The 14,654-nt window shown below is 53.2% G+C and overlaps 1 protein-coding gene across 1 annotated transcript; it reads right to left on the bottom strand.

Moving 5' to 3' along the window:
• Positions 1–1,559: 1,559 nt before the first annotated feature.
• RAB5C (RAB5C, member RAS oncogene family) lies at positions 1,560–14,610 on the bottom strand. The gene is made up of 6 exons (XM_030966300.1): positions 14,535–14,610; positions 5,818–6,055; positions 4,724–4,875; positions 4,303–4,425; positions 3,497–3,590; positions 1,560–2,721 (listed from the first exon to the last, which is right to left on the bottom strand). The coding sequence occupies exons 2-6, from the start codon at positions 5,981–5,983 to the stop codon at positions 2,606–2,608; spliced, it is 651 nt and encodes a 216-aa protein (XP_030822160.1). The 5' UTR covers positions 5,984–6,055; positions 14,535–14,610; the 3' UTR covers positions 1,560–2,605.
• Positions 14,611–14,654: the final 44 nt, after the last annotated feature.

Below are 14,654 nucleotides of genomic sequence, written 5' to 3'. Positions count from 1 at the left end.
GGAGGGGAGGGGATCTGGGAGGAAAGGCAGTCCCACTCACCTGTACAGGAGCAGCAGGGGCACCTCACCCCTTCCTCACACTGCTGCCAGCATCAGCTCCAGCTCCACAGCCTCAGCCAATACCCATCCCCACACAAAAGGGAGGGAACCACATTGGGCTGCCTGGCAGGGTGTGGTGTGAGACTCTTGTAGCCACACTTTCCCCTTCCCAGCTTGGCAAGGGGCTGCTGAGTCCACCCTGAGCTCCCAGGAGCAGGGAGGGAGAAGCCCAGCCCCGGGTGCGGCGTGTAACCACCACAAACAGCCTGCTCAGGCCCAGGCAGGCAGCAGCTGTGTGGGCAGGCTGCAGGTATGCAGGCAGGAACGCCTGTTTGTGCTAAAGCCACGCTGAGATCACACACACCAGGAACAGCAGCAGGTCCCCAGCCTCGATACTGAGCCCCTGCTGCAAGCAGCAACACCCTCCTCAGGGTATCACAGGTGCCTTCACAGAGACTCCAAGTCCGGGAAGAGATCTGGCACTCTGAGAGAAGAGCCAGCAGATGGCAACAGCACTGCACACAGTGTCCACTGAATGGTTCTGAGTGGCATCAGGGAAGCTCTTCTCCAAACTGGTCCATCTCTGGCTGCCTGGGGAAGCCAGCAGCATCAGCCCACCCCACACAGTAAGCACTGGGTGGTCCCACAGAGATCCTGAGCACCTCCAGCAGCTAAGGAGGCCAGGCACAAACAGCACCACACAAAGGAGCCCACACCCCACAGGCTGCAGCATGATCCCAGGCACTCTATCACCAAATCATTCCAAACCCTTCCTGCTTCCAGGATTTTAAGGAAATCCAGCACGAGGAAGAGGCACTGAGACCTTGGACAGCAGATGAAGAGCACACAAGCCCAGGCTGTTCAAAAAGCTCTACTCACAGGCTCTGTGACCCAGCCCCTCAGCTGAGGGGGGCAATGGGTTCCAAAGGCAGCACATCTCCATCCTCAGCCTCTCCTGAGCACAAACGGTGCTGCTGGCAGCACAGCTGGTGAGGATGGAGCTGCAAGGGGCTGCTCCTTCTTCCACACTGACTCCAGGTCCCAGGGTGTTGGGGATCTCATAGTCCATGCAGCAGTGACAGGAGAGCAGCATCTTCCAAGGCCATCGTGCTCCAGGGACAGGCATTGTGTTCATGAATTCTGGAGCACCATCCCAAGCCTGTCCCACTGCAGAGCAGAGCTCCTCCACACACTGTTCTCCCACCTCTCCCCATCTTGCATTGTAGAGTTTCCCCAGAAGTATCAAGCAAGGAATAATTCCCACAATTATTCCCTCAAGCTTCCTTGAGCACACTGGAGCCAAGTGAACAGCAGCAGCATCACTGTGTGCAGGAGCAGCCACATAGCCCAAGCTCATGAGCCCCATTTCTCCCTCCTCAGGAAGGAAGGAGGGGCCCCATTTCCCTACCAATGTGTGGGACATACCAGGAGAAGCCCAGCACAGCTCAGCTTCCAGCAAGGACTGTTGTGCTCAGGTCCAGTCCCTCCTGCATTAAGAAACATGAACATTGTTGTTATGATAGGTTTATAAAAATTTTGTTTTAATCACACAAAACTGAAGTTTGTGATGAAGACTAAGTCAACAGTTCCTCTTAAATACCAGGATGCATAAGACACTGCATTAGGCACTAGGCAGCAGCCAACATCAGTTAGAGTCTGGCAACAGAAGCCATTTAATACCTCCCTTCATTCTTTGTTGAATTACAGGCTTTTTCAATACATGTCATTCCCACCAACAGGTTACCCAAGGTTTCCCCCACCCCACCTCTGTACATCAGTAAACCTTGTGTATTCCCACCAGAGCAGGGTTAACAATATTAGTGGCATCACAACCATCAAGAAAAGGACAAATTTCTATACAAGATTTTTTGCAAAAGTTGCAATGGGATTAGTGCATTACGACAGAACCAAGAGAAAAGAAGAGTTGGCATGCTGGAGTCCAACACAAAGAAAAGACAACAGGCAGCTCGTTGGATGTACTATATTGACAAGATACTGATTGGTTACATGGAGAAACATACAATACAAAATACAGAAGAAACCAGTTTTGCTTCCCTCTGCCCCACCCCAAATACTCATCATTGATTTGGTCAATAAGTGGCCCAAGAGCCGGAGTTTGTCTCTAATGCTACAGTTTAGTGGTTGTTCTGGGCACATCGTACGGGATCAGCCTCAGCTCTTACAGACAGGAACTTTAAACACGTGTCCCAATATCCCTTTGTTTCCCATAGTGAACTACAGTGCTGTGGGACCTGGCTGCTGCTGGCCTCGCCTGCTGCTGGCCTCACCTGGGACGGCCACGCTGGCTGGGCAGACACCAGCTCCTGCATCCACCACCACCAGGAAGAGGGAAGAGCAGAAGTTCATATATTAAAAAAGTGACTTAAGACTTAGAATTGAATTAGTATTTGTACAGAAAGGTGCAGGTGGAAGAACTCCCTCCAGCCTATGATCAGAAAGGGATGGAGAATCACGGCGGCGCCGGCAGCAGCCGCCCTACGGTAAGTGCGATCGTTAGCGTGGGTTCCAGTCACTCCTCCAAGGGCTCGTGGGCTGCAGCAGCTGCTCAGTTGCTGCAGCACTGGCTTCTGCTGGGCTGGCTGCTCTCCTGAAGGTCCACCACCCGATTCCTGCCCGGGCCACCAGGAGCGTTCTGGGGTTCGTTTTTTGGCAGTTTCTTGGCTAGGAAGGAACGGGATTGTTAGCAGGGTTCTCCACAGAGGCCAACTGTCACAGACACACTTGATGAAAAATCCTTTTGTTAGGATTTTTTCTCCTGAGAAGCTGAGAATCCTCAGAAACAAAACGTAAACAATAATTATCTGCTGCTGTGGAATGCAACAGGTGCATCTTTGATTGGTCTCATGTGGTTGTTTTAATTAATGGCCAATCACAGTCCGGCTGTCTCGGACTCTCTGGTCAGTCACAAGATTTTATTATCATTCCATTCCTTTCCATTCCTTGTAAGCCTTCTGATGAAATCCTTTCTTCTATTATTTTAGTATATTTTTAATATATAATTTACTTGTAATATAATATATATCATAAAATAATAAATTAGCCTTCTGAAATACGGAGTCAAGATTTTCATCTCTTCTCTTGTCCTGGGATCCCAGCAAACACCACCACAGCCAACTTCCTCACACTGTGCACCCCAGGCTGGGTGCAGCCTGCTCCAGCCTGAGCCCTCACTGCCAGCAGAGTTTGGGACAGCACAAACATGCATTTTGCACCCCTTCCTCAGCTCTGGCTGGCATCACACCTGCTCCCATGTCCATCACCACCCCAGACTCAGGGAACCTCTGCAAGGCTAAGGCTCCACATGCTCAGGGAATGACCAATCACACCAGTGTGGCAAACTGCCCCAGTAAGAGCCACCAGCCCTGGCTGACACAGGACCCTCCTGGGCTGCAGTGCTGGCACTCAGAGCTGCCCCAGCCCTACACACAGGCCGTACCTATTGCCATGAAGATTTCATTCACATTCATTGCTGTCTTCGCTGACGTCTCCATGAACAGCAAGCTGTTGTCATCTGCATATGTCTGTGCATCCTACAAACAATCACATCAGAGTGCTAAAAGCAGCCTGGCAGGAGGCCTGAGCAGACTTTGTGCACTTCACTTGTCAACACACTAACTGCTGGAGAAACACTATGTCCCACCCTGGGCCAGAAATTGCCTCTCTTGTCCCTGTCCCACCTGGCCTGGACAGCCCAGGGACATGCTCCAGCAGCAGCCAGTGTCCCACAGCTGGGCTGGGGCACAGCCTGACTGAGCCACACAGCACCTGGGAGTTGGGTCAGCTGGGAGAGTGCCACCCGTTGCAAGGGCACCACGAGCAATCCTGTGCAAGGGCTGGGTAAGAACCTCTCCTGAGCGCTTGCCTCAGGTGAGATAAGAGCTGTGAAGAGCAGAGAACAAGCTAGGAGTGATTTCTCGTGTGTCTCATACCCAGAAGATGCTGTTTCACACCCTGCAGACATCCCCATGTGAGTAAGGCAGCAAAGGAGGATGAGGACAGAAGCTTATGCTCTGTGGGCCTCCTCCTCCACATTCACAAGGACTTTCACCAGCCAGGGCCACATGTGTTGTTACAGAAGCAAGGGCACAGACCCTGCTCAGTGGCATCCTGCAGTCCTCAGCACAAAACCTCACTTTCATTCCCCCCCAAAGCACATTTTACATAGCTGCCACCTCCCTCACTTAAGCAAAAATATGCTTTCCTGACCTGCTAGGGTAACAACTTCTCTGGATTCTCACTCACCTGGAAGTCCACAGCTCTCTTGTTAGCAAGGTCTGCCTTGTTTCCTGCTAGTGCAATTACAATATTGGGGCTAGCCTGCCTCTGCAACTCTTTCACCCAGTTCTTGGCTCGTACAAATGTGTCCTGGAAGCAAACAGGAGGCAGCAGTCAGGAAGGGCAGCCATGTAGGAATCCAGAGGGCAGATATGATTAGAACAAGGCTTTCCTGTGAGAAGTGTCCTGCCTCTGCAGCACTTGGCAGCAGGATCCTTCATCAGCTCCCAGCCTTGGCTGGAGCTGAGGAAGAGCCCGTGAGCAGTTTTCAAGAACTTGGCATCCCCAGCTGGGTACCTGCAGGGCTCTGAGCAGGACACAGCCCCAGGGAGCAGCCCCTGGCACAGGGAGAAAGCCCTGGCAGCCCCCCAGCCCTGCCCAGACTCACTGTGTTGGTGATGTCGTAGACCACGATGGCAGCCTGGGCCCCCCGGTAGTACATGGGGGCCAGGCTGTGGTATCGCTCCTGCCCCGCCGTGTCCCAGATCTCAAACTTCACCGTTGTGTCATCCAGACACACTGTCTGTGTGAGGAAGGCAGCTGCAAGAGAAGGGGGTTTGCCTCAGCTCCAGCAGGGCCCCTCAGAGCAGCTCTGCTGCCACATGGGAGCGAGCTGAGCCCTGGACAGGCCGGTGCCACTCGTTGTGGCAGCTGCAGCTCTGCTGTGGCACAACCCAGAACTGTCACACAGCGACAGGAAGGTGGCTCAGAGGGCCCAGGCAGCAGCCAGCCCCTGGAGCATCCACAGTGCCAGACCCTCCCAGCAGCCCTGACAGGGATCACAGAGTCTGTGGCACCCCCAAGATCAGACCTGGGGAGCACCAATAACTTACACCACACAGCCCAGTTCAGTAACTGGCTGCTGTCCCTTGTGTCACACCCAGCACAGAGGCACAGACACAGACTGGGGCAGAGCACAGCCCTCCACAGAGGGGCAGTAGCCCTGCTTGCCAGGAAGCCACACTTTTAGCTGTGCTTGCTCCCTGCACAGGTGACAGAGGGACAACTCAAGCCTTTTCTCAGGACACCCCTCAGTATTGCTGCTCAGAGATCCACATGCCAACCAGCCTTTGGTGGATTGGTGCTAATGATTTCAAGCTAATAAACTACTAGACCTCAAAGCACTGTGAAAGCAGTTAACAGAATCAGGCTAGAAAGAGCCCCAAAATCCCAGGTCATGGTCTGAAAAGATAATTAAGGGCCATAAACCAAGCTGAAGGCCTCAGTTCCAATTAGAAGCTGGAGCTGAGGCACAGGAAACAAAGCCTCAGAGGCAAACTGTGGGGTTGCCATAGCGTTATTCTCTGCTATGCTGATCATTACACCAACTAACAAATTGTGAACCAAGAGTTAAAGCATTAACTGTTTGGCTCTATTTATAGCAAAAATCCCAGACCAAACCAAAATAGCCAGTCTTGTTTCTGACACCCCAGACTGCTGCAGCAAGGTCAGCACCTCCTGGCCACAGGAGCTGGCACTCACCTCCAATTGTGCTCTCCTGGTACTCGTGGAACTGCCCCTTGACAAAGCGCAGGACCAGGCTGGACTTCCCCACTGCTGACTCTCCCAGCAGAACAAGTTTGAACTGGCAGATTTTGTTCCCAGCAGCTGGTCCATTCGGTCGGGCAGCTCCACCTCGACCTGCCATCGTGCTGGTCTAAGTGCAGGAGTGTCTGGAGTTAAGGATGCTGCAGGTTCTCCACCTGTAGGCAGGTTGCAACTGGAAGAGGAGGTCAGAGTTAGTGACATGCTCAAGGGACCAGCTGTACCAGTTCTAGAGGGTTGGTTTGATCTGCAGCCACCATCAGCACAGACTGGTGGTGGTTCCTTCCCACAGTGCAATTCCTGCCAGGCAGCAGCCCCTGCAGCAGGATCTCAGGCTGCAGAGCCTCCCTGGAAAAGAGGTAATGGTGATACAAGCTCTACTCCCCACCAGTGGGCCCACCAGCACTTCCACCCTGCGTGGATGTTGCACACACCTTGCTGGTGTGAGGCAGGTAAGGAGCACCCAGCACACAATGGGTGTTACTAGAGCTTTGTCTACTCAAACAGCAATTACTCAGTTCACAGAGGTAACTGAGCCTGACCTTTAGCTCCCTCCTCCTTTCCTGAGTTCACAAGGAAGCAACTTCAGACTGTCAATGCTGTACAGAGCCATCCCAGTGCCACAGTGGCAGGAGGCAGCTCTGCAGGTCATGAGGCATTTGGACAAAAGGAATTTCTAGAGCTGTCCGTTTGTCCTGAGGCACTTACACCACAACATTCTGCACGTCCCAGAGGGCACAAGGATGGCCCTGGAGCCAGGCAGGTGCTCTGCTACAGAGGGGGCACCTGAGGAGGTGAAAGGCACCTGACAGCAGCAGCTCTCTGGGCACAGGCTGTGCCCTCAGGGGCTGACAGCAGCTCCCCCTCCCATTCCTGCTGCACACCAGGAATTCCCACACCCACCCCAGTGCCTCAGCACCTTTATCCCACAGCATTCCAGCTCACCAGGCTACTGCTCCTCACATGGACTGCTCAAAGGCAGCATGGACAGACAGCATCCCCTGGGATCAGCACTGCCAACCACTCCCCAGCACCAACCTCCAGAGTGCTGCAGAAGCACAAAACCATGGCAGGAACAGCAGGACAAGCTGATCTGCATCCAGAGTTTCCCACAAGTGAATCCCAAGGCCTCCCTAAGCACTGAGCTCTGCTGCCTGCAGAGAACAGCAATGCTTTCCAAGTACACAGTTACAGATTTAGGCACATTTCCTGTAGCCTTCACAACTCCCACTTCCCTGTGGATGATAAATGCTACAGCTGACTGCATCTGCTGTGGATCACCACTTTCCCTTCTACTCTCCTAAAGCAGGCTGTTTGTTGAAAGAAGATGCCCCAAAAGGCAATTTCTCCTCATCCTGAGAGTACCCCCAAAGAAACTCTGTGTACATCCTGCATTTTCCCAGCAGTTAGATACCCATGAATAAGAAGTTTAAAACAGGTCAGACTGGAGCAAACTGTGCACAAAGCTCAAGCCTCCTCAGCACAGAGAAGAGTTTCAAACAGCTGCTTTCCAGGGCAAGGCCTGTCCAGCTGTGACTGCTTGAGGTTACTTTAATTATGCCTGAAGTTTAAACAATCCCACAGCTTGACAGGGAACCTCCAGCCATTTCAGAGCTGCTCTGTGAGTGCCAGCAGCTGGAGAACCCAGCAGCTCACACAACACAAATACACTGACCTAGAGACATCTCACCTCAAATTGCTCTGAGCAGGAGGCAGTCACACACCACCAGTCACCAGAGCTGGCAGGTAGGACAGAAACAGAGGAGTGAAACTCCTGAGTGCTGTGGGATGTTTCAGGAGCCAGAGCCGTGAGGCCATTGCTCTGAGTCCCAGTTTTGGGTTAAGCAGTGAAGATACTGTAATTGAGAGCTGGCTCCTTGCATGCAGCACAGTCAGGACTCCTCTCCCTCTAGTGAGGAAGGGCAAACACTGCTTGGCAGGATGAGAAAGTTTGATATGAAACAGACCAACAACTGCCTTTGCTGGCCAGTGAGGGTGCAGCATTGCTTGCTCTGGCCAGGAGCAGCTTGGTCACCACCAGCTTCAAGAGGCTCAGCAGCAGCTCTGCATCTCTAGCAGCCTCAAGAGGCTTCCACTTTTTAGAGTTCCCCCTCTAAACAGAGCTTGCAAGGGAACAGCTTTGGTTTAACCTTGTATTTATAACTCCCTGGGCAGTCTATCAGCTCCACTGCTGCTGCAGACCAACACTGTGCACAAACACTGTGTGAAATCACAGTGTGCCTGAGTTATGGCCTCCTGCAATCTGATAGCGGTCATTCCCAGAGCAAAACAAGGAAATGAGCTTGTTGACATCCTCAAGTCTTAGCCTGACCTATATTTCACAGATCTTGATGCATTTTGCCATCTGCTTGTGCTACAGGAGCTCCGACAGAATTAGGTGAGCACATCTGTGTTGAGCTCACTGTGGACAGCCACTGGTCAGTGCAGGCAGGGCAGCAGAGCTGCTGCAGTTATGGAGAACCAGATCATCATCATCTAAGGGTGGTCTGATGCTTGTATGGCTTCATGAGAAGTTGCCAGATCTTTCAGGTGTTTGAGTGGAATGTAGAGACCCTAACTGGCGGCCTTGGGCTAAGGACACAGACCTGGAGCAGCTGATGGTCACAGGAGGATGCAAATAACCAAAGGAAGTTCCCAGCAATGCTACAGACAGCAAACACACTCCCTGGCAGGACAGGAACTTTCTGCCAACATATTTGAGGATTCCAGTCAGGGAGAACTCAGCTCTGCAGAGGCAACAGGCAGATCTTGATGCATTTTGCCATCTCCTTGTGCTACAGGAGCTCCAACAGAATTAGGTGAGCACATCTATTTTGCTGTGGACAGCCACTGGTCAGTGCAAGCAGAGCAGCAGCCAGAGCTGCTCCAATTATGGAGAACCAGATCATCATCTAAGGGTGCTTTGAGGCTTATATGGCTTCGTGTTCACATGAGAAGTTGCCAGATCTTTCAGGTGTTTGAGTGGAATTTAGAGACCCTAACTGGTGGCCTTGGGCTAAGGACACAGCCAAGACCTGGGTGAGCAGCTGATGGTCACAGGAGGAAGCAAATTCCCAGCAATGCTGCAGACAGCAAACACACTCCCTGGCAGGACAGGAACTTTCTGCCAATGCCAAGATGTTTGAGGATTTCAGAGAACTCAGCTCTGCAGAAGCACCAGGCAGCTGAAGTACACAGCCTGAAGCTGTGCTGGATCAGCCCACGCCCACCAGTGGACACTGACCTGAGGAACAGGGACTGCTTCCTGCTGTGTGAAGCCTTTTCTTTCTGCTCATCCTCCCATCTCTTCCAGCAGAGGATTGGGCATTCACCCTCCCTGCTCTCCACGAGAACCCCAGCACTGACACTCGAGCCACAGGTCAGGCAGACCAAAATAACCACAGCAGCACCACACAGACAAGGGAAAGCAGCTGAAGCCCCAGCTTGTCTTCCTAATTCCAGCTGTCAAGGCCATGAAAAGGAAGGGGGACTCATGTAATCAAGATTAGCAGGCATTAATTTTCCCCCTAGTTCCTTTTAACTAGTGAAACCCAGCAGTTGGGAGATCACAACTGCATTTCAACCCATGAAAAGGCTCTTGCTGTTTGTTTACCTACCCTACCCACCTCCTGCTCACTGAAGCACACACAGGAGCTCTGCATCCCACAGCACAAGCACTGATTTTTTTTATTGTCAACTCTTAGCACAGTTTCTTGTTTGCTTTGACATCAAAGCCAAGTACCAATTCCTGATGCTGTCCCACAAGTGAGAGCTCCAGGTCTATCACTTCTGCAGTTTGTGCTCCTCCAAGCCCTTCTCTGCCTGCCAGGGTTTGCTGGAAGGGGTTGTACACAGCCAGGAATATTAAATTCAAGAATCTGAGTGCCCTAAATGAGAAAGCACATGCCATGGCTGCTGCACTCCCTGCCTGCCCAAGTGCAAGAGCATTCTCTATAACTCTCAGGATGCTGGGGAATAGCACCAGAGCCCATTTCAAACAAACCTGCCCAGGACAAGAACACAAATCTCCTCATGGGAATTACTGTCAGATCCCCATGTTAACCCCTGCAGGAAGCTGCTCACTTAAGGTGTCAGAAGTTAGAGAATCTGATATTTTTGCCCTGTGTTCACCCAGTAGCAAAAACTACTCTGAAAGCTGAGGATATTTTAGAAACCCAGTCCTGAAGACTCTGGTTACCCAAACTGCTGCTGCTCTCAGCTATGCAAGGAGTTGCTTCACTGGAGATTTGCTGGCTCAGAACCAAAATACTCAAGACAAAAGCCCCAGTGAAGTATTTATCTCGTTAAATAGCTGACAGTGTTACATGAATGCCTTGGCAAAGGAAGCCCTGAAGTTACCCAGTGGTTTTGCTTCACCTCACACTGCACAGGGAGCTGGCCCAGGGTTGCAGATCAGCTTCAGGACATGGATCAGGAGCAATTTGCACAAGCAGAACCTGTAGAAAGAAAGTGTGGATCCCACCAGAGCCACACACAGAGCACACTAGCCCAGGCTAGCACAGCATGGAACATCAACCTAATATTCCAAGTCATCAATATGGTTAATCAGAACAAACCTCCTGAGCCTGGCTGCAGGAGGGTCCAGGCTGCAGAGAAAGGAGGAACAGACCCAGCTCTTACAGAGGAGAAGAACCAGGAAACAGAGTTCAGTCCCATTAGCCCCAGATCCAACCAGGCTCATGCTTTACCTGCTGGCCTCACTCCAAGAGTGCATGAGTTTCAATACTCTGCTTTCCCACAGAAAATATTCTGCTTTCCCACAGAAAATAACTCTCTGCCTTTCCACAGACAATACTCTCTGCCTTTCCACCTTCTCCCTCCCCAAAGAATGAGCCCTCAGAGCCCCTGATCAGCAAGGACACAGTCTGGAGCTCAGGAATGCTCTGACCTGGGCCACTCTCCGCTTCAGCTGGCAGGAGCTGCAGCACAGCCCTGAAGTGCAGATTCCCAGACCCAAATCAGCTCAGACAGCACTTTCAGCAGCACTCCCATGGCTGTGACTAACTTATGACAGTGTAACAACTTCTCTGTGCAGTCCCACGTCCCAGACTCACAAAGACTTGGACACGCTCACTTTCATTTAGAGGTAAATAGGATTTCCATTCCAAAGCTGAACTATCCATTCAGCAACAGACCTGAACTAGTACCATCTCCCTCTCATGCTGTTATACACACATCTGTTTCCTGACATTTCCACATCCATGGCCTCTGGAGCAGCCAGCTGTTTTCCAAAGCAGCTTTTCCGAAACAACTCCATCCCCAGAGATTTCAAGGCCACCACCCTGCTGTGACAATCCCTCCAGCACAGACTTCTGTGGAAGAGTTTTTTACATCACTTCCATCTCTCATTAGCTGCCCACTGGCTCCCTGTCCCACAGTAGCTCCCTCACCCACTCCCAGTTATCCTCAAGGATGGAGGATCAACTCATGGGTGCAGCCTGGACTGACTCAAATGCAACAAAAGCATCAAGGTTTTAATTCTTCAGCAAAAGTTGTTTAACTCCTGCTCAGATGCCCTCAACAGACACAGCTTCACTTGGAGCAGACACTCAGCATGCCTTGGGAGAGCACCCACTATTCAGTCAGCAAGAAGGCAACATCAGCAATGCAAAGCAGCAAACTGCCACCTGCACTGCAAAGAATCTGTGACCTTCAGAATATCTTTCCCAGACTGCACAAAGATCTCCTGCCTCAAGCAGCTCCTTATTTGGAGTGCTACCAAACCAAAGCAAACATGAAAACCAGTGTTTTCTTATCTGTTTATGCAGAGTTGCTCCAGCAGCTCGTTCCTGTGCTCCAGGGGAGGACAGCATTCCCCCCAGAGCTCAGATGGATTTTGTACCTCCTCAATTCTGTCACATCCAGGAAGGGTTCCTGTTTCTGGCCACTGTCTAAGTGTTTTCTGTGTAATTCTGACAACTTCTCAGGACTTGCATAAGAGGCTGCAAACTTCATACCCCAAGGGAAGAAAACAGCTGACTCCAACATTTCTACATTCTATCCTCTTTTAAGTCTGCTGACAGGAATACTCTGGGCTACACCCACTTCATTAGAAGCGTTCCCATTTCATTTCCTGTGTCTGAAAGCACTTGGATTCCTTCCCCCTCCCTCCTCAGGGAGATGCCATGACCACCATGCAGAACTGTGCAGCAGCTGAAGAAGTTTGGATGCAGAGCTGAGACTGGCAGGGTCTAGAGGAACCCTGGAGCTGATCCCTGTTGAGATGCAGAAGAGTTTTGCTGGGATGGAGATAATCCCACATCTCAGCACAATAATTTGGCCAAACACACACACACATCACCAGACAGTTCCTTTACACACTACCCAACTGTCCAATTGGTGAAATCTCAAAAAAAAAAATTTGGTGAAATCTCAAAACCACTGCACCAACACATCACTGGTTTCACAGGAAAGCAAAATAATCTACCAATGCAAAATTGGATAAATGTTTTATCTCACTAGATTCATATCTACATGCCAAGCCAGCCTTTCCCTCCTGCTCTCCAGTAACTCAACCCCTCTCCAGGAGTCCATCTCACCTTGCCTGGGTTGTTCCATCACCTGAAGAGGCATCAGCACCCCTTGAAGAGCCTACAGGGACCCCTCACTGCCTGCACAACCTGCAATCAAATGTCAGCTAAATCAGCCAGAGCATCTTGGCAGAGAAGGCCACCCCAGAAGCAGATTTTTGGGCTGAAGGTATTGACTGTTGCAGCAAACAGTTGTGACTCGTGAGGGGTCTGAGGTGATTTCAACACTGAGACCCAGCTATGACCCCAAACATTCCTGTCCTTCAGCTGCCAGATCCAGCCAGGCTCGTGCTTTACCTGCTTGCCTCACTCCAGGAATGCACCCACAGCTACAATCCTGAATTCTGAGCCCTTTTCAGACACAGTTCTTTCACCTCATTACCCAGGTGAGCTGAAAAGAAATCTAAAATGCTTTCAGAGTCAAGGCAGAGTGGACATCAGTGGGTATTTGCAGGAAGATCCCTCAGACTCCATGGCAAGTCAAGACAGTGGGCTGAGTTGGCTTTTTTGGCCCCAGCCAAGGCTCAGAGGTGGCTCAGGAGCCCCAGCAGAGCACAGGCCCAACGTGAGGCTGTAAACAGGGCAGCTCAAGTGTGCTGACCCTCCACACAAAAAGCTAAGAATAGCAGATGCAAGTTGTTCCACAGCAGACTTAAAATAGTGCCTGGCCATGTTCTCCTCCCCAGGCTCCCTGCAGGGCTGAAAACTGCCAAGGTCAGAGCTCCAGCAGCCACATCCCAGCCAAAGCTCAGCTGGACTGGGGTCAGAGCTGGGCTGGGCTCCCAGCACCACCCCCAGCCCCAGGAGCTCTGAGCATCACCAGCAATAAGATCTGAGCAGTTTCCCCAGGATTTAGCAGGGCAGACCTGTTGCTCACACTGCTGGTGCAATCCCAGCAGGGTCTGTCCTGCTGTGACACAGCTCCAAGCACAGCCTTGCTGCAGATCCCCTTACAGACAAGCCACAAAATGTCCTGTGGGGCTTTCAGGACCCTCCAGCCCCATGGGTTTCCCTTCACAGGAGCCCTGGAGGGGCACAGGGCTGTGCTGGGACCCAGGACAGGCTCCCCTGGAGAATTTGCACCAACCAAGTCACCTCCCTCACCTCAGCAGCTCCAAAATGCCCTGGCAGCCCATGGGCTTTGCTCAGGGCCCTCCAGCCCCGTGGGTTTCCCTTCAGAAGGGCCCTGGAGATGCACAGGGCTGGGTTTGGCAGCAGCTGTGACCCAGGACAGGCTCCATGGAGCATTTGCACAAATCAAATCACCTCCCTCACTCCCAACAGCTCCAAAATGCCCTGGCAGCTTGTGGGACCCTTCAGGACTCTCCAATCCCATGGGTTTCCCTTCACAGGAGCCCTGGAGGGGCACAGGACCGGGTTTGGCAGCAGCAGTGACCCAGGACAGGCTCGCTGGAGCATTTGCACAAACCAAGCACTTCCCTCACCTCAGTTCACGGATCCCCGCTGCGCCTCCCAGCCCCTGGAGCTTCCATTCCCCCCTCATGAGCAGCTACAAAACACAATCCCACCATAAAACCCCGGCTGTCCCGGCACCACACCTTCCCCAGCCCCATCCAACTCCCACTCAGGCACGGCTGTGACACACGGGAACCGGGGCACGACCCCCCGGTACCGGCTGCCGCTGCTCGGTCCCGCTGTGCCGGGAGCCGCTCCTGCTCACGGGAGGAGCCCGACCCGAGCACGCACAGCGCCGCCGGGACGCCTGCCCCGAGCCGGGCACGGTGCCCCGGGCTCCCCGAGCTCCCGTTACCGCTCAGCGCACCCCGGTACCGCCAGGCCGGAGCCGCCGCCGCCCCGCCTCGCACCGCACGCAGGGCCCCGCTAGGCCAGCGCACGGCGAGGGTTCCCGGCCGCCCTGAGCCCCCGCCCCGCCGGCGGCGCCGCCCGTCCGCTCCAGCCCCGGCATCGCCCCGCCCGGCACAGCGGCGCCGCCGAGCCCCCGCTCCGCTCCCGCCACGGAGCCCCCAAGCGGCGGGGCGCGGCTGCCGCCCTCCGCCGGGGGAGATCCCGGGGAACGCGTCCGCACCCTCGGGCCGGGCTCGGTCGCCTCGGGGCGAAAGGCGCGGGCGCGGCCGCACTCACCGCCCGCAGCGCCGCTCCCGCCGGTGCGTCTCGCAGGCCCCGGCCCTCACTTCCGCCTTTGCCCGTTCCGCTTCCGGGACCGACCACCCCTTCCGCCCCCGCTCTGCGGCCATAGGCAGA

The sequence above is a fragment of the Camarhynchus parvulus genome, chromosome 27, assembly GCF_901933205.1.
Source record: "Camarhynchus parvulus chromosome 27, STF_HiC, whole genome shotgun sequence".
NCBI lineage: Eukaryota > Metazoa > Chordata > Aves > Passeriformes > Thraupidae > Camarhynchus > Camarhynchus parvulus.
The sequence above is the reverse complement of the archived record's forward strand: the minus strand, read 5'-3'. Positions and strand labels throughout refer to the sequence as shown.